General features: G+C 59.7%; 3 protein-coding genes across 12 annotated transcripts in view; 2 read left to right on the forward strand and 1 right to left on the reverse strand.

The window, feature by feature from the left end:
• Positions 1-2,012, forward strand: part of TACC1 (transforming acidic coiled-coil containing protein 1) — a 32,492-nt gene extending 30,480 nt beyond the window's left edge. For all 5 annotated transcript variants that reach the window (XM_032092234.1, XM_032092233.1, XM_032092230.1 and 2 more), the window contains 2 exons: positions 1,270-1,383; positions 1,679-2,012. The gene's annotated coding sequence lies outside the window, so the exon portion shown is untranslated. The remainder of the gene's footprint in view (positions 1-1,269; positions 1,384-1,678) is intronic.
• Positions 1,296-17,616, forward strand: PLEKHA2 (pleckstrin homology domain containing A2). 5 transcript variants are annotated; one of them, XM_032092237.1, is made up of 12 exons: positions 1,296-1,383; positions 6,977-7,140; positions 7,498-7,554; positions 9,026-9,074; positions 9,203-9,300; positions 11,228-11,368; positions 13,243-13,380; positions 13,509-13,577; positions 13,709-13,779; positions 14,338-14,401; positions 14,694-14,771; positions 14,885-17,615. In XM_032092237.1, exons 2-12 carry the CDS (start codon positions 7,000-7,002, stop codon positions 15,209-15,211), a joined length of 1,233 nt encoding a protein of 410 aa, XP_031948128.1. In that variant the 5' UTR covers positions 1,296-1,383; positions 6,977-6,999; the 3' UTR covers positions 15,212-17,615. The 5 variants fall into 5 exon arrangements, with proteins under 5 accessions (XP_031948128.1, XP_031948127.1, XP_031948129.1 ...); XM_032092236.1 differs by lacking the exon at positions 1,296-1,383 and adding an exon at positions 2,119-2,638; XM_032092238.1 differs by lacking the exon at positions 1,296-1,383 and adding an exon at positions 3,946-4,032 and having other exon boundaries at positions 14,885-17,616.
• A 774-nt stretch (positions 17,617-18,390) lies between these two features.
• Positions 18,391-19,595, reverse strand: TM2D2 (TM2 domain containing 2). 2 transcript variants are annotated; one of them, XM_032092241.1, is made up of 4 exons: positions 19,377-19,595; positions 19,212-19,299; positions 19,016-19,131; positions 18,391-18,894 (listed from the first exon to the last, which is right to left on the reverse strand). In XM_032092241.1, the coding sequence occupies exons 1-4, from the start codon at positions 19,562-19,564 to the stop codon at positions 18,681-18,683; spliced, it is 606 nt and encodes a 201-aa protein (XP_031948132.1). In that variant the 5' UTR covers positions 19,565-19,595; the 3' UTR covers positions 18,391-18,680. The 2 variants fall into 2 exon arrangements, with proteins under 2 accessions (XP_031948132.1, XP_031948134.1); XM_032092243.1 differs by lacking the exon at positions 19,016-19,131.
• Between the last annotated feature and the right edge of the window lie 2,948 nt (positions 19,596-22,543).

Consider the following 22,543-nt stretch of genomic DNA (forward strand, 5'->3'; position numbering starts at 1 on the left):
GCCCAGCAAGGACCACAGAGCTCTGATGGAGGCTCCTGAGCCAAAACCCTGCAGCCTCTCGTGGCTAGAGCTGTGTTTCCCTGCTAAAACTTGGTTCCTCCAAGGCATAGTCACAAAAAGCCATTGTAAAAGGCAGGAGAGTTGGTGCACTGCTCAGAGCAACGCCATGGAGTAGGGGCAGCTCCAGACAGTTCCAGGATCTTTGGACCAAGGCAAGACAAATGTGACTGTGTTTTTAGCTCGGGGCAGATGAAAGGCTGTGCCACGCTGTGAAGAACAGCAAAGGAGACACAACACAACCCAGCAGCGGAAGCCGGGTCATTGTGGGTTACTGGCAGGAACTTACTGGCATCTGACCCCATGAAATCCCCACTTTCCCCGTTCATGGGTTTTCTCTCCCTGAGATGAAGCTGGGAGCTCTGGGCAGGAGCCGGCCCCGCTGCCACGAGAGGGCTCTGCTCCGTCAGCAAAGCAGAGACGAGTTCCATCTCCAATACCGGCGGTAGTTTATCCATCCCCATCAAAATCAAGGATTCATCATTTCAGGCAGGAGCAGCATCTTCAGGTCTGGGTTTTTCTGGGGTGTGTGTATGCTTTGAGGGGTCACACAGCTCTTGCACCACTGTCGGCTCTGACGCACAGGAGAGAGGGGCTGGCTGCTATCTAACCTGCCTGTGGCCTCCTTTAAGGACGATCTGGAGACGGCTCGTCCCTCCCGACTCACGCATCTGCCTGGCACTTTACTACTGCCTGTCACCGTGCTTGGTCCCAGGCAGCACCCTTGGGCTGAGCTTCCTGAGTACAGTGTAGTTCGTGGGAGGTACTCCCACAGGTTGGACGAATTCTTCCTTCTCCCCCCAAAATTACTTACTAAAGTGAAATCTGGCACAAGAAGACAAAGGTCTAGGATGGTTTTTTAAATATTATGTCTACCGGTTTTTACTGTAAAAGGAATTTCAGGACTCTCAGGAAGTCTTTGCAGGGCAAGGACTCAGCAGAGCTCACCTGCCCAGTTTAGCTCTCATCGTTTTGAGTCACACTTGGAAGAATTTTGCATTAATTTTGTGGACAGGTGAGGCCCCATCCTGCATCCTGCTGCATGCCATGGCAGTGCCTGCTCATGGCTCGGCTGCGAACCCTCGCCTGTGACTCCCCGTCCCTGGGCTGGGGGTCACCAGTGTCCGTGGAGACCCACAGACTCTGGCGGGGCACTGGGGGCTCTGGGATGGTGCTTCGCTGCCACTCTCATTCCTCCTCATCTTCACCCAGGTAAAGCACTGAAATGCCACAAATGCGTCGCATCCAACGAGAACGACTGCAACCAGCAGGGATCCCACAGCTGCCCCCAGTACGCCGATGCCTGCTCCACCATCACCGCACCCAGTAAGTCCCTTGGCTGGAGGGCCGGGGCGCTGGGCGGGACTGGGGGGTTCCAGGGGGAAGGAGGGTGGGACCGTAGGGTCTTAGAGGGGTCCAGAGGGGCTGGGGACCGGAGGGCGAGGAGAAGCAGGGGACCTGCCGAGGCGGAGCAGGAGGCGGCTTCCTCTTGCGGACAGGAGAGGGATCCTTTTATTCCGCATCCGTACCGCCGGGACTCAGGTGTTCTTTCTCCTCTCCCAGTGAAACCCCCGGTTCCCGGGAGTGCCTGACCCCCGTGTCGCATTGCCTTTCCTTGCAGACAGCGTCATTAAGTCCTGCTCCTACAAGTCCTTCTGTGACCAGGCGCGCCGCGGCGGCTCCGGCGGGGCCACCGTGCGATGCTGCTTCAGCGACGACTGCAACGGGCCGGCGCGGGGCTCCCGGAACGGCGTGGGGGTCACCCCGCCGCCCCTGCCCAGCCTGCTGGCCACCGCACTGGCCGGGACGCTGATGCTGGGCTGGTTCTGAGGGGTCCGGCGGGGCGGCCGGCCCCGCGTCGCTGCTCGCTGCTGTAGCCTAGGGACGCGGGCGGGGGGTGCTCGCTGTGGGAGGCGTCCCATCGCCGCCAGTCCAATAAACGCTGCCGTTGGGAACCGTGTTCGCAGCCTCTCATTGACAGGGAAACCACAGCAGCGAGAGGACGTACCGAATCGAACCGGTTTGGCTTCTGGTGCCACGCCGGAGGGCTCTGCCAGGCAGAGCCCGGGATCCCAGCGCAGATTCCCCTCATCCCCGTTGGTCCAACGGAGATGCTTTTGGGCTGCTTTCTGCAACGCGAGTCGCGGCTGTGGAGAGAGGTTTCTGTGGCTGCGAAGACATGGGGGGAGATGTGAGGCTGCTCTGTGGTCTGGGGCTGCAGGTGGTCCCCCAGCTCAAAGCTCTGCTGGAAAGACCCCCAGGAGTGCTCGGTGTGGTTTGGTTTTGTGAGGGAGAATGGTGAAAGTGAGTGAAGAGAGTGAGGAGAACAGAAAGGAGAATGATGAAGGGAGTGAAGGATGGCTGGGACCATGAGAATCTGACCACAAGAACTGTAAATGCAGGGTGAGGAGCAAACAGCAGCCGTCTGCTGGAGTCTGCCCCTGTCAGCACACGAGGAAAAGGGGAACAGGCACTGAAACTGAAAAGAGCAAATTTGAGCAGAAGAAAAGAAGTAATTCAGCCCGTGCGGATCCAGCCGTGGAACTCACAGCTGGAGGATGCTGCTGGAACAGAGACCTCGGTGAGTGCTGGAGGATGAGAGGGTTGGAAGTCCTGCAGAACATGGACACAGTTTTGTGAAGGTTAACATACATATGCCAAGAGGGTCGCTGGGCTGCTTCCACTGGAGGGGAGCATCTGGAAAGCAGATTATTCCCTGTCTGCTGTGGATCCGGCTCCTTCCCCAGGGCACACGGAGGGTGTTCTCCTGCGGGGGGCTCTGTCTGCTGGTGGAACCTCCAAAGGCCCTGGGGCAGAGACGTGCCCTGCCCCGGGACTTCCCTCATAACCCTTCATCTGCTGGTGGGGTGTCTTAGTGACTTCCAGGGGCTGCTTGTCCCCCAGGCAGGTTACATTGGAAAGTCTAGGAGAAATGCCAGGCTCTCCGAACGAAGGGCGAGCAGCAGGGTGACTCGCTGCCGTGTGACGGTGTGCACAACTCGGCGCTGGCCCAGGCTCCGGCGGGTCACAAGGGCTGCAGGAGATGCCTCGGTACAAAAATACTCCGTGGAACAGTTTAGTCTTTGCAAAGGGAGGGAAGGGGGAGAGGGGGAGGCAGCGGTGGCGGGGCAGGGCTCGAGACCTCCAGGATGCCGGGAGCAGGCAGCCAGCAGTGGGAAGGAGCGGACTCGCGTGGGACGGACAGGGGTTGCGGGTTTCCGTGAGCCAGACTCCTGCGCACCCTCGGCGGCGGCAGCGGCAGCACCAGGATCGGTTTCACCCGCGCCGGGAGAAAGTGCTTCGGGGCCAGATGGAGTTTCGGAGAGAAAGTGGGGGCTTCCCCTGGGCGGCACGGGGCGGGCAGCGGGTGTTTCCTGCTCCCCAAATCCACCCCGAGCTCACTCCAGCAGCAGCTTTCCCGAGAGATGCTCCTGCAGGAACCGCGACCCGAACTGGGCGGCTCATCTCCATCAGTGCCAGCCTCAAGCACATCCTGAGCGGTCTTGTGTTGGGTCTGGGGGGATTCACCGGGAAGGCCCCGAGCCTAGGACTGGGCGGCCCTGGGGGACGCAGAGGACCCTCAACAGGCTGGGACCGGCACCGGCACCGGGCTGGCCCCCAGTCCCCCCAGCAGCTTAGCCCTGCGGCGGCCGGCCGGGGCCGCGGCAGGTGCGGAGGGACACGGACGGACGGCGATGGACGGAGGGATGGACACCAACCCCCCGCCCCAGGGAGCCGCCCCGCGCCCCGCACTCACATCCGGGGCCGGGTTTGCTAATGACAGACGTAATTATCCCGGAAAGAAGCGACGGCGGAGTCAGGGGCACACCCCCTCCGCCGCCCGCCCGCCCGCCCGTCCGTCCTCCTCCCACCGCCGCCCGGCGTGCGCAGCGCCCGCAGCCCCGGCTCGGCCCCGCCGCCCCCCGCCCGCTCCGCCGGCCATGCGCGGGGCGCGCAGCCCAGGGACGCCGCGGGGTAAGTGCAGTGCCCGGGGGACACGCGTGTCCTGTAGGCAGCGCTCGCTCTTGGGCGCTTCTCCAGGGACCCGGCGGGGCGGGCTGGGAGCCCTCGCTGTCCCGTCCCCATCCTCCCTCCGGCCCCTTCCCCCGACTCCCCGGGCTTCCCGGGCTGCGGCGTCGGAGCGGCTGGAGGCGTCCGTGCCCCCGCGGCTCCGGGAGCGGTGGGGAGGCGGCCCCAAAGCTGATCCCCCCGTCCCTGGCGGAGACTCGGGTCCCTGCAGCTGGATCGTCGGTGCTCGGGCTGGGGTCGAGCCCTCTCACGGTGCGAGCGGCTTCTGCTCGACGGTTCCTGCAGCGAAGGGTCGGGACAGGGGAGCGGGAGGCAGCGAGGGGGGCTCCGCCGGGAGCGGAGGGGTCCCCGTGGGAGCTCCGGAAGTGCTGCAGGCACCATCCTCGCCCAAAGTCTGTGAGGCTGGGGGCAAGCATGTTTGGGGCATGGGATTTGCAGCTATTCTGTGTGTTCTCCGACTCTTTGCGGCCAGATGAAGAGCTGTATCCAGCCTTCTCCCAACAGGTTGATAGTTTCGTTAAGGCAAGTATCTGGAATTAGAAGGAGCGAGTTGCTGGGCGCTGCCTACCCCGTCTGTCTCGTGGGTCGGGACAGACGTCGCAGCGTGAGCTCTGGGAGCTCCTCTGCAAGAGCAGGTAAGAGGAAGTGGTGCTGCAGCCGCTGCGGCTCAGCCGCGCGGGGCACTGGGCACCGCAGGTCGCAGCGCTTCTGGAACGGGGAGTCGTCCTGCGCCCCAGCCGCCAGCAGGGCAGAGCGGTGTGAAGAGAGGAGGAGGATGCTGTGGCTGCCCACAGGTGCGATGGGTGCTGTGGAGGGAGGTGCCGAGGAGATGCCTCCCGGCCGCACGGCTGCGGTGCTCCAAATGTCGGGTCTCCGGTGCCTCGGGTTTTTCTGCTGCAGTGTTCCTGGGTTGCTCCTGTGGCAGTAGCTCTGCCGGGACAGAGCAGGGCACGGGCCGCTGTGACAAGTGCGGTGGCATCCTGAGGTGCTTCCTGGAAAGTCTGGCTGTGTGGCTGCACACGAGGCCTCTGAGCCACCCGTGGCTGCAGAGGGGACTTGGGTGCTGCATGGACGGTGCCCTGCACCTCCTGCCTCTCCCTGGGAAGCACTTCCCTTTATCTCAGGAGGCAGGCAAGGGGGTGGTTTTGCTGTTAATCTTCTGTAGCCCAATTGCTTGCCATGCCATTCACTGAGTCAGGAAAGGGGTGTCTTTTTTGCTGGGATATTGTGACTGAAAAAGCTGACAAATCAGTTGCTTCAGAGGTAGGAAAGAGTCCTGGAAGTCTCTGATGTGCTTCACTAGAAAATTGAGCATTTTCTGGCCCTCCTGGATTTCCTGAGCAGGGTGGCCCACATGTTGGCACAGATGGAGATGCTACTTTTATCCTTTTCTTATGGAAAAGTGCAGTTCTTGGTGACTCCAAAGAGACAGACCATTTGTGTCCTGTGGGCAGTGGGATGTAAGGGGACAGGAACCCAGCTGACTTTGGTGCAGAGTGTGGGGCAATCCCAATCTCTTCTGCCCAGAGATTTGTGCATATCCAAGTGCAGCCTGAGGTCAGTGTGCACAGAAGGGCTGAGCTGCTTTGTGGTCTCCCAGATGAGCCCATGGTAATGAAGGGTGGTGGTGGTGGGACATAGGGAGTCCCAAGAGGTGTCGCGTGGAGCTGGGGCTCATCTCTGCGCTGCCTGTGGCACACTCTGCTTCTTCCTCATCCATCTCCTAAGCAGAAATCTCTAAACTTTTGTTATCAGCAGAAGGAAGAGTTTATGAGGTTTGGTCTGAACGTGTTGGTATGGTTGAAAGTACCTAGGGATTGGCTTTCCATGTGCTTCCCCACCGCAGAAATAACCCCACAAAAAAGCAGTGAGACTTGAAGTGGCCACAGAAACCCTTGTGCCAGGGCAGCATTGTTGGTCTAAAACAACCTCTCGCCCTGCAGCAGCATGGTTCCCCACGAGCCAAGCCCTGATACCCATCTCTGAAATGTTGGTGATAAGATACTGAGATCCTGACAGCGGGTTGACTTTTTTCTGCCTCTCTACCTTTGCAGCTGCACCCCAGCTCTTGCACAACCCTTGCCTCCCCGGGCCCCACTCCACTGCAGCTCAAAAATAGTATTTCCTCCTTTTCTGCATGAGATCTTTTATTTGTCTAGCTCTGCTTATGGCACCTGCGTGATCACCACTCTCCTGCCAGACAAACCACACTGGGTTCACTCACATCCTTTGGGTAACGGCTGCTCTCATCCCTGCCCTCCATCCTGTGCCGTGGGGAGAGGGCTCTGCCCAGGCAGTGGGACGTGTCCTGCCCACCCGTGCCTCTTGGCGCTGTTTCTGCTCCCCACACAGGGCTGGAAGTGACGACAGCATTCCCACTGCAGCTGAGGGGCCTTGAAGGAGACTCCTGGGTCGGGGGCAGCACTGGGGGGGTCCGTGCCCGTGGCAGACCTGGGGACATGGCGTGGCCCTGCTGTGATGGGTCATCGTTTTCCCTGCTGACTCGACATCCTGGCTGCACAGATTTTCTGCTGGAGTTGCAGATTGTTCCCTGTTTCCTGGGAGTGTGCTCAGGCTCTCTAGCGTGCTGCTTTGGGATTACTTTTCGCCACGGTTCTCAGGGATCTGGTGTCTCATGTTAGACCCTTTGTGTCTGCTTTGTCCTCTCTCGTGGGGTTTGGTGGCTCTTGGGACTGGGAGTGATGGGTTGGTAAGTTGTCCCTTCCGTCTGCCTCTAGAGAGCTCGGATGTGGCTGAGTGACTGCGCTGGCATCCCCGCACACCTGGCTGGGCTGGGTTGGGGTGGCCATGGATGCGGGAGCAGCTCCCTGGGGAGCTGGGGCTGTGTTAGCAGACCACCCACCTCCCCCTGCCTGCCCCCACTCCGCAGGGTGATGCCAGAAGGAGCTCGGCATGCCGTACGTGGATCGACAGAACCGTATCTGCGGGTTCCTGGACATTGAAGAAAATGAGACCTGTGGCAAGTTTCTGCGGAGATATTTCATCCTGGACACCCAGGCCAACCACCTCCTGTGGTACATGGACAATCCTCAGGTAGGCACATGCTGGGCATGTCCGTGAAGTTGTCACTGAGTCTGTAGGCACATCCTGGCCTCCCTGGTGGAGGCTTCTCCTCCGGGTCCCCACAGGTGTGTGCTGTGTCAGAGTGTCTCGTGGCTGAGCATGGCCATGACCAGGCTCCAGCCCTTCTGTGACCTCTGTGGTTTCCAGGACTGTCCCGAGGAGCACAGCAGGGCTGGTCCCACTGCTGAGCTGAACCAGGTTCAGGAAAGGGAAGTGGCTGAGGATGGCAGCTGCTGCCTGACCCCAAGGGCACAAAAGACAGGCTGGATTGCCCCTGCCACCTTCTCCCTGTCATTTACCTCCCATTGCTCATTCTGTGTGTTGCAGAACCTGGCCATTGGAGCAGGTGCTGTCGGATCTCTGCAGCTGACCTATATCTCCAAGGTAGTGTTGGGGTGGGGCAGAGGGAAGGTGAATGCTCCCTGTTTTCCCTTTATCCTTGCGGCATTCCCAGGAGGGGCGATGGCTTTCCCTGGAAGCACCCGAGGCCAGGTCCTGGTTCTGCCTGAGCTCGTGACCATCTCCCTGGGATGAAGCCTGAGTGGGCTGTGGGGAGCAGGGAGGGACCCTACAGCACAGGGATCCTGCTGCTGAGACCGTGTTCACCTTCACCCTGGACTGGCACGGGATGGGGTGCAAGGTCAGGTTGCAGGAGGAAGAGGAGCTGCTCTGCTGTGAGGAAGGACATGGGGTGGCCAGGACTGAGTGGGAACAGGAGCGTGGTATCGGCGTGAGCTGGGCACAGAGCTGGCAATCGGCTGAGCAGTGCTTCAGGAGCTCTCCCCTGTGCCCAGAGGACAGTGCCCTGAAGGATGAGACCTTCTGGAAACTCGCTTTTGTGTGTCTTAAGGGTGTTATCCAGTCTCCATGGGAAGGCAGGAATAGTGCAATAAGCAACAACTGTTGCAGGGCCGGTGACTGAGACAGTGGAGCTGTGGCTGCGTGTGGAGAGTGGAGCTGCCACCATCCTGCTCCTGCAAGTGGCCCCTCAGCTGCTGTGGGGGAGTGGGGGGCTTGTGGCTGCCACGCCACGCTCAGCTCAGCTTTATCCTGGAGCTGGATATAGAATTGGACAGATCTTTCTGTTCCTGCTGAATCATGATTTATAAATTAAGCGCAGATGAAGCAATGCTGGGAGGCTGAGCCTTCCCCATTTTGGAAAGAGCCTCACAAATTATATAGGTTTTAGTTTAAATGAAAATTGCTGCAGGACAGCATTTGGTCACAAATTGTGGGGCTGGGTTCTGTCAGTGGCTGGAACTACCAACAGTAAACATACCAGAAAAATGGAGGTTTGCTTGAGAAAACATATTTAAAGCATTATGGGCTGGCTTTGAAGGAGGAGGACTGTCAGAATAAATACTCCATGAATGCTGTTTGTGGAGCCCCAAGGAATATTATTCTTATATAAATGATTCCTACTTTTCAGGGAAAAACCACCACTACTTTCCCTCAATTTTTTTAATTGCTGGTGAGAGTGACTGTGTTAATCCAGAAGAACTGATGTTTTCAGGTCCTTTGAAAGCTTTCTGTCCTCTGCTGCGCAGCTCAGCCAGTGCCTGAGGGGATGCAGGGGATGAAAGTCCTGGCTCCATGCTGACCTTCCCCAGGGAGCCGGCACCCTCTGCTGCATGTGGTCAGCGTTGCTCTGACACGGGCCAGTTCCCGTCAGCTGGCCCAGCTGTGCTGTAGCTCAAGTTGTCTTCACAGGCGTGGGGTCCTGCTCAGGGGTCCTGCCTGGGGTGGCAGAGCCCAGGCAGGGAGCAAGGTGGGTGGGTGGAAACTTCCAGCTCTTGTGCCCACCATTAGCATGTGCTGTTATGTCTAATTTTTCCCCTGACTTGCTCTGTCACAGGTTAGCATTGCCACCCCGAAACAGAAGCCTAAAACTCCGTTCTGCTTTGGTGAGTGAGTGGGATCTTGGTGGGCTCTGTGGGGGGACACCCTGCCACAGGAGGCCGCAGTGTGGGCACCTGTCCCATTAATCCTTCCGGCTGCTGCCAGCTCTCCTTGTCCTTCCCTTCTCTGGCAGTTATCAACGCTCTGTCCCAGCGCTATTTCTTGCAAGCCAGTGACCAAAAGGACCTGCAGGACTGGGTGGAGGCGCTGAACAGGGCCAGTAAGATTACGGTAGGTTACTTAATGCTCTTCTCAATTGTTCCCTCCACTATCCCCAGGGACCCTTGTGGTTGGGGTTTACTTGTGTATCTTCCTTCGCCCTCCCAGCCCAGCTGTGAGGGAACAGCAGCTGTGCCTCAGGGAGGTCCTGGTGGTGCTGTCCACATCCCCTCCTGCTCCAGGCCCTCCACCTCCTGTTGCTTCTGCTGGCTAGGATCTGGCCCAGCCAGCTCCTCACTGTGGCTGTCAAAGGGTGGCTTTCTTGTGCTTCAATAACTTATTTATTCAATTTTTATTCTTCCCGGAATGCTGGATCTTGTGATGAGGCACAGCGAATGCCCTGCACTGTGGGGCATGGGGAGGCAGGCTGTGCCTGCATCCAGAGGGGTTCATCTGCCATCTCCTCTCATTTACTGGTGTGTTCACAGAGCCGTGAGCTAATGGTCACTGACCCAGTACCTCGCAGAGTCTGTGCTCCGCAGCTGCCCGGAGCTCTGGGCAATGGGGATGTGCTGCGCTCCCTCCCTGTGCAGCACGACCGGGAGCGCTGTCCCCGGGCTGGGGGTGATGCTGAGCTGGCAGTGCCTGCACTGGGGGCTCGGGATGGCTTCTGCCTGGATGGGGGGGGGTCGTCCCTGTGAAAGGGTTGGGGGCTTCTGCTGAACTGCAGTGAGCAGTTTAATGTGAGCAGAATTTTACTAGATCATGCGCTGATGCGTGTTGTTCATGGTATGTAAACTAAATGTAAAGAAAAATCATGTAAACAGTTTAGGATTGAGGGCTATCAATGAGATTTTTCTTTAAAATCCCTGGAGTGCCATGTTGTAGTCTCTGTGGGAAACTCATCTGCAAGACCAGACCTAGCTTGTATGTTCTTTTTTTCTCTGCAAATACATTAAGTGTGACAACGTTTGTGCCTGCAGCCACCAGACTGCTCTGGCTCGTGCCTTCTCTTTCTAGGTCCAGCTAATATTGGCCACAGACTCCACCTCCAGAGCTGGGCAGAGCTGTAGCTGCAGCCTGCCTGGGCTCTGTGTCTGGGTGAACTGTCAGCAGTTTCCTCCAGGGCAGCCTGTGGGGCAGGGGGAGTCTGGTGAGCTGGTGGAGGTGGGAGCTGGGGTGACAGGAGAATGAGACGAATCTTCTGCTTCTGCAAGAAACCGTGGTGATTTCCATACCCTGATTTTGGCCAGCCCTTCCCCACTCTGGCTGTGTCGCAGCTGGCCGACCGGCTCATCCAGCCCTTCAGGGAGGAGCTGTCACAGGCTGGCTGGGAAACCCGGGGCTAACCGGGGTGTGGGTGATGCTGCCACTCTGCCCTGCTCTGTGGGGAAGGCAGGAGCGGGGGTTGGCATTAGGGGAGTTGAAGTGCAGGCTTGGGAAGGGACTCTTGGAAACTCACCTCTCTGTCCAGAGCCAGGTGCCAGAGGGAGGGAGCTGGGAAGGGAAAGGGGATGATGACAGTGCTGGGGGCCGTGTTGCTGCAGCACAGCCTCTGCCCAGGGGTGCGGGGCCGCTCGCATCGGGGCCGCAGCCAGCGCTGGGGTCACAGCAGTGCCTGGCTGTCACTGCAGCCACGCCGCTCGGCCTCGTTAGCCAGACCCAGCTCCTCATTAAGGCTGGCTGTAAGTGGAGCGGGGACAATTAAAGGAGCAAGTGTCCCACAAACTCACTGAGCTGCAGAGGCAAATCACAGGCGCCTGTGAAGGGACGCTTAATCACTGAGCACCTCTCATCTCTCCTCTGGGTGTCTCCTGCCCCCCAGGGGGTTCCACACCCTCCCTAACTGGGGTGCTTGTTAAAGAGCTGTTTTTTAAAGGGATGTTGCTGCATTAGACATAGATGGGGTGCCCAGTGCAGGTGTGGGGGTGCCCAGTGCAGGTGTGGGGCTGCCCAGCATGGTCACCCTGTGCCCCTCATCCTTTCCTTTCTCCCGCAGGTGCCCAAGGGCGGCAGCGTCCCACCGGCCACGGAAATCACAAAGCCTCCGGTGGTGGCCCAGGACAGGAAGCCCCAGGTGGCCTACAAAACCGAGATTGTTGGGGGGGTCGTGGTCCACACACCCATCTCCATCAACCAGGTGAGCTGGTTTGCACTTTCATTTCTGGAAACAGCGTGCCTGCAAACCCTTCCCCTGCAGGTATAAATGGCAGCTCTGAGCGCCCTGAACACCTCTGCTTTGTCTCACTCTGAAGTGTGATGAGATGAGGGGTGTGAGGAGGAGGAGGTCATGAATCTGCTCAGCTTCCTGGCCATTGCCATCCACCCACATGTCCTGGGTCCAAATCTCCTCCTGAGGTACCCAGGGCAGAGGAAGCCTGTGTCTGGTGCCCCCACCACAGCAGCCGCAGGGACTGTCCTGGGGGTGGTGGCTGGCACCACTTTCCGTGGTTCTGCATCCCCTGCTGTGGCACGCAGCTGGGTGTGCATGTGGCCATCAGCGTCTTCCACCTTTGGGCACTTGTCCAGCTCTGGGTCTCACTTCAGCTCTTATCAGTGGCAGCACTAAAAATAGAGCAGAGAATTAGATCATTGCAGCAGTTTCTGCTGGCAGATGCTTTTAATGCTTCCCTGGCTGCAGGGCTTGGCAGGATGCAGCGGTGTACGGAGGTTTGTGGGGTGCAGAGGGGTTTTTTGGAGGTGGTGCATCAGCTGCCAGAATATTTCCGTGCTCTTGCTGCTTCCCCCGTGTGAAATGGCCATTCTCCTGCTGCAGCTTCCTGGGCGTGTCTGTGGTTTCCTGGCTGTGCCCCAGCCGCTGCTCCGGGACTGAGTGGGGAGTCCCACGCTCTGGCCGCACCCCCAGACGGGCCAGCAGCATCACCCCAGCTCCTGGGCATGTGACACTCCCTGCTGCAGGAGTGTCCTCACCTCTGGCTTTGGACACCACATCTGTAATGCCTGGCACAGCTGGTGCAGCCCTGGGCAGGGGGCGTGGGTGGCATCCCCATCCTGGCCATGCTGCAGCTGTGCTTCACTGCTCTCCGGAGGGGCTGGGCAGCACTTAGAGGCCAGACAAAAAGCTGTTTGTCCGTCCTGGGGACACTGAAGCAGCTCTGGAAGGTGCAGGGCGGGCAGGTTTGGCAGTGGCACTGCACGGGGCCATATAAGGCTGGCAGTGGCCAGGGCCACCCTGCTGCCATGGCAATGCTCAAACCTCAGCTGAGTGGGAGGAAGGGGTTGGAGGGATGGGGAAGAAGCTGAGTGCAGAAGATGTTTCGTCTCAACCATCCTCTGCACTGCTGGGGGAAGGGAGGGCCCTGCTGGGATGATGCTGGAGGCGGGGCAGGGTCTCGCCCTTGGGGTGCACTGGGATGTGCTCGGGGGAGCCAGGGGTGGGTGCTGGGCACACAGTCATGACCACAGCCCCTCTGCTCACAGCAGTGAGCGCTGCACTTGGGGAGGGAGAGCTTGAGGCCGGAGGAGGCACAGCTTCTCTTCCTGAACTCCAAACACCCAAGTATCTTTGGGAGAACTTTGCTCTGAAGATGCGAACCAGAGACTTTATTGCCTTCTCCCACTGGAAAGCATTCCTTTCTAACTTGTGTTTGTCTGGTGGTTCTTGTTCTCCTCATACCTTCAGTGGTGCAGTCGAGTCACCTCTTGGTGCATGACGAGCCAGGCAGATGAGCTCTATTAACTCCCTGCTGCAGGGGATTATCTTCAGCCCTCAAATTGCTTTTCTGCAGCCTTTCTGATTTCTTGTTTTTAACACATGGTTGCCAAAAGGGTGAATAGTACCAAGGCAGCAGCCTGGAAAGCTACACATGATGAGAGAACATCAGCTCTGGACGCTGGCTCGTTCCCCTGCCCATGTTCAGCACTGCAGTTAGCCCTTGGCTCACACTTCACGCGGGGCTTGTGTCAGGTGGCTTTTCCTTGCAACTGGGTGTCCTGCCTTCCATCAGGGAATTGCCCTCCTGCTCACGGTGACTCTGTTCTCTCTGGTGGCAGGACAGCGGCGAGGGCAGCGAGGTGGCCGCCCACCCTCTGCTGCGGCGCTCGCAGAGCTACATCCCCCCCTCGGCCGCCAAGCCGCCCGCCGGGCCACCCCCGCTCAAGAGCGGCTTCTGCGTCAAACAGGGGAACGTGGTGAGTGCCGGGGAGCGGCCCGGGGCTGGCGCTCCCCGTGGGCTGGGGGTGCTCCAAGGATGCTCTGGGTGCAGGACCTCGACAGAGAGTGGCAGAGCTGAGCACCGAGCAATTTCCTTCTCTTCCAGAGGAAGAGCTGGAAGCGGCGGTACTTCGTTCTGGATGAGTTTTCCATCAGTTACTACAAGTGTGAGCAGGTGAGCAGCTCCCCGGGGACCCCGGGCAGGGCTCTGGCACCGCTGCTGCGCTGGTGCAGGGACCTCTGGGGGAGGCACATCCCAGCCCCGGGGCCAGCCAAGCCCATCGCCGTCTCCTCTCGCCTCTGCAGGACAAGGAGCCTTTGCGTTCGATTCTCTTGAAAGATGTTTGCAAGACCCACGAGTGCCTGGTCAAGTCTGGGTAATGCTCCCACCCGTGTTTCCCTGCCATGGCCCCAGGCTGTGTCAGGCCAGAGCAGCCAGTGGGAGCTTGGGCTGCTCCAGCTGCTCATGGGAAGCGGCTCTCGAGGTGTTTGCTTTAAACTAGCCCAGGCGGCTGCAGTGTCTCGGGAACAAGATATTGCAGCAAACACTGATAAAATCAAAGTAACCTAAAGACTTGCAATGAAAAATAACCTGAGAAAACAAACCTCTTCAGCTGAACTAAAGATATAATGCATTAATGTATCTCTCAACTGTTTATTCCTAATAAGTAATAGCAAGCTGATATTTAAAACGAGCTGGGAATGCAGTGGATTATGGCAGGGGAGGGCAGGGGTTTGCCAGCTGATGGTAGAGCTGGGAGGTTTCTGGCTGAAGCTCTCTGGGGATCTCGACTCTTCTCAAAATCCCAATGAGATCCAAGGTTTGCCTTCAATATGTTCCTCCCTAGCACACTCCAGAGACGCTGATAAATACAGGGCTTTTTCTGTCCACAATGGCAGCTGGGGTGTGACTGTCTCTTTCTCACTGTTTCTAGTGACCTCCTGATGCGGGACAACCTCTTTGAAATCATAACGAGCTCCAGGACCTTCTACATCCAGGTGAGCAGCTGAGGCCAGGATAATTTTTGGGGCAGAAAGTTCATCTCTCAAGAAATGGGCTGTTCCCTACAGTCCTTCACCAGCGAACATGAGCTGATGGGGTTGTAACACATGGGTGTGAGGGAGAACTTCAGGGGGATTCACTTCTCCCTTGGGATTATTTATAGTAGGGGCTGTTTGAGAAAGCAGGAAAAGGCAGAGCAGAGCCTTGGGAATGCCAGGACAGCTGGTGCCTCTGTGTGTCCGTCACAGGGCAGGAGGCAGAGCCTCACTGGGGCTGGTGTGTTTGCAGGCAGACAGCCCCGAGGACATGCACAGCTGGATCCGGGCAATCACAGGGGCAGTCCAGGCCCTGAAAACCCGCCCCAGGGTAGGTCATATACTTTCTGTTTCATACTTAGTGTCAAATGGAGATTGTGCCAATGTACAAGCTATTTATTTAGTGGATTGTCTAACTGGCCTGACTCTGCTCTGTCCTTGCAGGAGATGTCCTTTGTGAGATGCACCTCCATGGCCAGGCCCGGGGGCTCCTCGGCCCCCTCCCAGCCACGGCCGGCAGCGGAGGAGCGGAGAGCTTCGTTCAAGGCCCCCTCCACCTCCTCCTGGCAGCCCTGGACGCCGGTGCCGCAGGCGGAGGGGCAGCGGCCGGCGCCGCTCAGAGACTCGGTGTCGGTGTCGGCGCTGGCGGAGCGCGATGGCAGAGCCGTGCCCGGCACGCGGCTGCGGCACCACTCAGAGCCGCAGCATCCCAAGGAGAAGCCGTTCGCCTTTGACCTGGATGATGAAAGTATCCGGACCTCGGACGTCTGACCAGGCACCGAGCCAGCCCCGGCTCCACGTGCCGCCTCCCTGGCTGCCGGGGATCCCTGTGGGGTGGTTTGGGGTATGCGAGGTGGTCCCTTCCCTCCACCACAGCCCTTCCCTGCAATGCAGGATCCGTCTGGACCCACGTCCTGGTGCCCTGCTCTGCAGGGAGCGGGATCCCTGGCTGCCCCTGCCCAGCTTGGCCCCAGTGGTTCCATGTCTCGGAAGGTGCTTCCAGGCACTGCCAGCATTCACTGTGCAGGGCAGATGCTGGGGACCTGTATGAGGGGACATCTTCTGCAACTGCATAATTTCCCCCCCAAACCAGGTCTGGAGGAAGTGGCAGGAGGTCTTAGGAGGTGTGAGGGGGAGCGTGGCCTTTCTTGTGTTTGAAAAACGTTTCTCTCCCCTTAGATGCTGCTCAGACTCCCCAGGGCAGAGTGGGAGACACCAGCCTGCAGCTGCTCACACAGGGGACTCACTGCAGCTCCCCCTTACAGTGACTTATTCCCTCAGAGACTGGCTCTTCTCGCTGCCCACACAAGGGTTTTCAGCAATCTGCTGGCTTTTAATTATGTCTTTTTATACCTGTGGCTCCTGTTGAACTCCAGCCTGGGCAGGTGCTCAGCCCCTCCAAAGGCTTTTTGGTGCTTCCTGAGCCATGGCAGGCAGCCGGAGTGACGGTGGCTCCCAGGTGGGAGCATCCTCAGGTATGATGTCAGTTTTGCACTGCACACACCTGGGCACAGGGAGCCATACCAGATGGTGAAGGGCTTTTAGCAAAAAGCACCCAACACCGAGCACCTGATGGAACTGGGCAGACTTGTCTGGCCAACTCACCCGCTGCCTGCCCGAGATGGAAACCAGCAGGAGTTTCTAGAGCAATGTGAATCGTCATTTCCATAACCAAATGAGCTCCTGTAGGTGTGATAAATAGTGTGTAGAAAATCCAGGTGTTCCCTTGGCAGAGAGATCGTGTGATACCTTCGCCCCACAAGTGTGTGCAATCCCCGGGTGCCGAGTGAGAACTCGGCTTCCCTTTCACTTCCCTGGCCATGACACGTCCCCTGCTCTGCAAACTCAGCCCAGTGTGTTCCCCAGGAGCAGAACATCTGGTTTGTCACAGCCCTTTTGGGGCCTCCTGCTGTTTGACAGCTGTGCCTCAGCCTCAGCCTGAGGTCCAGCTCTGAGCCTTGATTAGCCTGACTGACCTTAACGCAATTCAAGTTGTACCTTCCTGCCTCAGTCCCCTGTGGGACCAGTGGGGCTGCTTCGGGGTGGGCACAGTAGAGGTGCCTTCGTGCAGTTGGGGGAGGCAGGAATGGGGTCCCCCCAAGTTCAGGGGCAAGAGGGCCTCAAAAGGGACTGTGTGGAGGTGCTGGAGAACACAGAGACCATGAAAATGAGTGGGAATCGATGCAAACAGTACAGGGCGAGTGTTAATATTATTTAATTTTAGCAACCTAGATCCTGCTGTTTTTCTGCTTTTGCTTTATTTGCACTAGAGTTTGAAACGTTTCATTTTTTTAGGCTGACTTGCTGTTTGGCTCCTAACACTGTTTCAAGAATGTTTTAGTAGTTTGGTAAGCCCATCCGTCAGAGAGTCACAGCATTCGGTAACAGCTCTGACCTCAGTTCTGGAGAGCAGGGAATGCAGAGGGATGATGGTTCCTTTGTGCAAGGCCTTGGAACCACAGAGTCCTGAGTATTCCTGGTGCTTTATAATTGCACAGTTTCTTCAGGCCTGGGATGGTAAAGCAGAGGCTTGTTGCACAATTAAGGTTAATTATCCAGGAGCAGAAACTACCAGTGGCTCCAGCACTCTTGCAACATTCCTCTTGCTCATTCCCACCCTCCCGCATCCCCAGGACAGCATAAAGGCTGAAGGTGAGGTTCAAACAAGTGTGGAGCTCAGCTGGACTCCAGAGCTATCCATAATGCCAGTGGTGTTGGGAGGGAGGGATTTCCCTCCCATTCCAAAGGACAGGGTGGATGCAGCCAGACCTCGACAGAGCTTTGTCTTATTTTAAAGCAGACTGGTTTCCCCTCAGCACTGCATTCGTTCCTGGCTCGGGTGTGGGATGGACACATCCCCCCGGAGCTGCTCCCTCCTGAAGCGTGTGCTGTGAGGCTTTGCTGGGGGTGCCGCAGATCTGGGGTGCCTTGCGGGGGCAGAGTGGTGGGAGAGAGGGGTTTGCTCTGTTCTCATGGACATTCCCATCTGGTTCCAGATGTTTCTGAAAGTGCTGGCTGGGGATTTCAAGTGCTCTTAGGGCTGGGGCCCCCGCATGGGCAATGCTCCGTGACTCCTGGGGTGGGGGCTACCTGCTTCCCACCCCTCGCTTGTAAATGCTGGAATGCCCTTTCTCCCCTGTGTTTTCAAATAAAGGAGGAAATCCCAATTACTTTCCCAGGCTGTCCATTTGCACTGTGTATTTTGGGTAGGGATTGCCGGGGGGGTTGAATGCTGTCCCCACCAGGGAGTGTGTGTTTGCTGTTTTATCTCAAGTGTGACTGGACATTTGCATACACAGATTTTGTGTCTGGCTCTGGCTGGGACTTGCTGCAGCTTCCTTTTCCCATTTTATTCAGCTTGGTAAGTTTTTAACCTGCAGCTGGTGGGGCTTCCTCTTTTGGGTGTGAAGTTCTTGCACCCTTTGGGTGCTGCAGGTGCCCTGTGCTGGGGCTGGAGCCAGAGGAGTGCCTGGCACACAGACAGGAGCTGCCCCTTGGAAACTCTGGCCCTTTCCCAGCTCTCTGACTGCTCCCAGATGTTCTCAGCAGCTCTGGGTAGAAATGAACCCTGTCATGAATGAGTCACAAGTGCTGCTTTAGAGAGGTCTGAGTTCCCCACCTGCAAGAGTGGGGAGAGTAATGTTCTCCAGAAGGTGCAGGTTTTATCAAATCTAACCCATATTCCCCTGAAGGAGTGAACAGGGGGTAAATAATGCAGAATTAGAGCTCATGGCTTTGCCACCCAGTCCCTGTAAAAGGGGTTACTCAGCCTGAAAGGCTCTGGCCTTGGGCCCTGAGTTTGCGGGCCAGGTGGCCCATGACCCCAGGGTAACCAGGGCTCAGGACTCTGGATTAATGGGCTGGCTGGGGGGGGCTCAGGGCTAGACCATGACTCCATGGCCTTCATCTCCATATGGCAATGACTCTACTAATCCCCAAAGTACATGGAGTCAGCTTCTTCCAGATTTTATTAATGTTTGTTTGACCCCCTGTGTTTGTAAGCTCTGATTTCTTAAGCTGTCACTATTTGCAGCAGGAAGCCAGATTATTTTAAACAAGCAAAATATATCCTGAACAACTTTGTGTCCAAGGCTGGTACAGAGTCATTATCAAGAGTGACTGTTCTGCACGCTGAGTTACAGTTCTGTAAGTCCACGTTGTGCCAGGCAGAGCCGGGGCTGTTGCTTGGAGCGAGCAGAGGCATCCACGGGCTGCAGCTGGGGCCAGCCCTGCCCCTCCCTCAGTACACGGTGCACCAGTTGCTGCCATCGCTGGGCATCAGCCCACCGGTGATCAGCAGAATCAGATCCACAAACCACCAGATGCCCAGGCCCCCCAGGGTCAGCAGCTTCCCCACGGCGGTGCCGGTGTGGCCCAGGCAGAACCGATCCACTCCGAAGCAGCCCAGGAAGAAGGAGTAGAGCAGAGTGGTGATGAAGTAGTGTCCCGTGTACCTGCGAGGGAAGAGGCGGCGGTGTCAGGGAGTGTCAGCCTTCCCCGCCGGACCAGCCCTGCTCCTGCTGGGGGGGGGGGGCTCCGTCCAGTGGGTGCGCGGGGGGACAGGGACTCTCCTACTTGACACAGGGCCGGCTGCCCCGCAGGAAGCTCCGCGGCTCGGCGCACTCGATGCCGTCCAGCGCTCGGCACTGCACCCGGGTGTGATCCACCTCGCCGTGGGCCTGTCCGCCGAACTGCGGCGGGGGCAGCGCTCAGCGCTCGGCGAGGCCCGGGGGGCGCCGGCAGTGGGGCCGCCCCCCCGCCCCGCCCTCACCTTCACGCAGCCGTGGCCCAGCTCCTGCTGTGCCGTGGCGTTCCCGCCGTGGTCCACCGGCTCCTCGCACTCCACGAACTCATCGGGGCTGCGGGGAAGGAGCGGGTGGTGAGGGCGGCCGGGTGGCCGCGCTCCCCCGCCCCACCGCCCCGGCCCGGCGCTCACAGGTAGGTGCATAGGACGAGCGGCGCCCGCGGATCGCTGTAGGCCCAGGCGGCGGCGGGCGGCCCCGGCGGCAGGTCCCGGGGCTCGGTGTCGTTGCCCGGGAGGCCGCGGCCGTGCAGCAGCAGCAGGTTCCCGAGCAGCAGCACGGCCTGGCCGCACAGCAGCGCGTACCCCACGGGCGGCGCCATGGCGGCAACGCCGCCCCGCCCGGCCTCGGGCCGCGCCTCCCGCAGCCAATGGGCGCCCGCCGCTGCGCCGCCGGGGGCGGGGGGAGCCGCTCGCAGCCAATGGGCGTCCGCCGCCGCGCCGCCGGGGGCGGGGGGAGCCGCTCGCAGCCAATGGGCGTCCGCCGCTGTGCCGCCGGGGGCGGGGGGAGCCGCTCGCAGCCAATGGGCGTCCGCCGCCGCGCCGCCGGGGGCGGGGGGAGCCGCTCGCAGCCAATGGGCGTCCGCCGCTGCGCCGCCGGGGGCGGGGGGAGCCGCTCGCAGCCAATGGGCGTCCGCCGCCGCGCCGCCGGGGGCGGGGGGAGCCGCTCGCAGCCAATGGGCGTCCGCCGCTGTGCCGCCGGGGGCGGGGGGAGCCGCTCGCAGCCAATGGGCGTCCGCCGCCGCGCCGCCGGGGGCGGGGGGAGCCGCTCGCAGCCAATGGGCGTCCGCCGCCGCGCCGCCGGGGGCGGGGGGAGCCGCTCGCAGCCAATGGGCGTCTGCCTCCGCGCCGCCGGGGGCGGGGGGAGCCGCTCGCAGCCAATGGGCGCCCGCCGCCGCGCCGCCGGGGGCGGGGGGAGCCGCTCGCAGCCAATGGGCGTCCGCCGCCGCGCCGCCGGGGGCGGGGGGAGCCGCTCGCAGCCAATGGGCGCCCGCCGCCGCGCCGCCGGGGGCGGGGGGAGCCGCTCGCAGCCAATGGGCGCCCGCCGCTGTGCCGCCGGGGGCGGGGGGAGCCGGTCGCAGCCAATGGGCGTCCGCCGCCGCGCCGCCGGGGGCGGGGGGAGCCGCTCGCAGCCAATGGGCGCCCGCCGCTGTGCCGCCGGGGGCGGGGGGAGCCGGTCGCAGCCAATGGGCGCCCGCCGCCGCGCCGCCGGGGGCGGGGGGAGCCGGTCGCAGCCAATGGGCGCCCGCCGCTGTGCCGCCGGGGGCGGGGGCAGCCGCTCGCAGCCAATGGGCGCGAAGGCGGAAGCAGCCGCGGAAGCGGCAGCGAAGGGGCGCGGTGGCGGGAGGGCGCGGCAGACGAGGAGACGATTGGCTGTCGGGGAGGGCTGCCGGCCAATGGGCGAAGGCGAGGGGCGGGGCGGGGCGGGGCGCGCGAGCTGTTGGGCGTGCGCCGCCCTCCGGCCCCGCCGCGCGCGGTGCTCCCGCGGCGCTCCCGGGGCTGCCCTGCCCCAAACGGAGCCCCTCTGCCCCAAACGGGGCCCCTCTGCCCCAAACGGGGCCCAGCCGGGGCTCGGGCACCCCTCCCTCGGGTGGGCACCCTCCGCGCCCCCGGAAAGCGGACACCCTTCGCACCGGAGAAAGGCTCTCAGGGGTCTGTGTTGCCAGTAACGGGCAGCGGCGCGGCTCAGCGGCCACATCAGTGACTGATTCCATCCGGGCTGGCCGTTGTGCTGCGTGGCTCCTCCCAGTGTCACCTCGCCCTGTGGGAATGGGAGGCAACCCAGGTTCCGGTGCATCTGTGCTCTTTTCCGTAGTAAATTGACTCCACTGAGCCAGTCTCCGTGTTTGCCCTATCTGAGCCATAGGAGGGACAAAACGTCTCTACTTGGATGTCAGGAAATCTCACTGCAATGGGTTTTCTCACTGTGCTTTATTCTAGTCACAAAGTCCGCGCTGGAGCCAGCGAACAGCCCTAATCCAGTGCTCGGCTCCGAGGTCTCATTTGTGGCTTCAGACACTGCAGACCTCCAGGATCTTTGGTTGGTTTTACCTGGTTCCTCTCCCAGAGCACCTTCCACTGTGCCTGCTGATGTGGGTGTCCCAAGTGTGCTCCCCCTGGCTGAGCAGATGAGCAGGGATTTGATTTGACCCGAACGGTGTGCTCAGAAGCTGACCCAGCTGTCCCAGTGGTGGCGTGTCTGGAGCCTAGAGGTGTGTTTACAGTCCCTTGTATCGCAGGGCTGCAGTAGTGGTGCTGAGTGACAGGAGAAGCCAAAGGACATGGATGTGGCTCTTGTTTGAACCCGGGAATCTCATGCCCCTCAGGCAGGAACCACAGGATGATTCATGTTTTCATCATTTGTACAGTGCACAGAGGTATCTGTATGTGATCCATGCTATTATCATAATCCATAAGGAGCCTTCTGTATCTTGAGTAATGCCCAAACACTGACTGGGCATTCCCAAGCTCTTTATTCTCTGACTCAAGAGCTGTGTGCAGCTTCTGTAGGGGATGGAGATGGATTCCTTCAATATTGTGTTTGTCTGGGCTCTTTTAGGCTGCATATTGTGCTACCTTGCCATTACTTGCTTGTAATGTGATGGGTCTGTCATGTGTTTGTTCCTGATTTTTCTGGAGGATGAGACAGAGCTCCAAAGATGCCCTGACAGGTTGTCCATGGGCCACTAGTGGAGCAGGGCAATATGCCTGGTGCTTGTAGCGGGGGGCAAAGCCTGTGATGCCTTCTCATTCTGGGGAGTTTCCCGTGCTCACCTGTACCTGTGGTATTGCCCAGCCAGGGGCTGACATGATGAGTTCTCATGTGCTTCCAACATATTATGAAAAGGTTCTTCCCCCAGAGGGTGGTGGGGCACTGAACAGGCTCCCGAGGGAAAGATCACAGCCCCAAGGCTACCAGAGCTCCAGGAGGGTTTGGACAACGCTCCCAGGGATGCACAGGGTGGGATTGTTGGGGTGTCTGTGCAGGGCCGGGAGCTGGCCTCGATGACTCCCGTGGGCCCTTTCCAGCTCAGGATGTTCTATGATTCTTTGCTTCCAATGTGGAGTGCAGTTTTTTGGCAAGAAAGGCCAGCAGAGCCGTGGTGGCCGCAGTCTGCGCTGACACCAGCTCCCCTTGTGGGCGTTTCCTTCGGGACCCCATCGCTTTTGGTACCTGGTAGCTTTTAGTCCAAAAAAGCACTGGAAAGGTTGAGGGCCTTCCCGCCCCGTCCGGGTGTCCCTGGGGCGGTGCCGCTGCCCACGGTCCGTGCCGGGCCCGGAGCGGGCGGGCGGACGGCTCC

This window comes from Corvus moneduloides, chromosome 27, assembly GCF_009650955.1.
Source record: "Corvus moneduloides isolate bCorMon1 chromosome 27, bCorMon1.pri, whole genome shotgun sequence".
In the NCBI taxonomy this organism is placed as follows: Eukaryota; Metazoa; Chordata; class Aves; order Passeriformes; family Corvidae; genus Corvus; species Corvus moneduloides.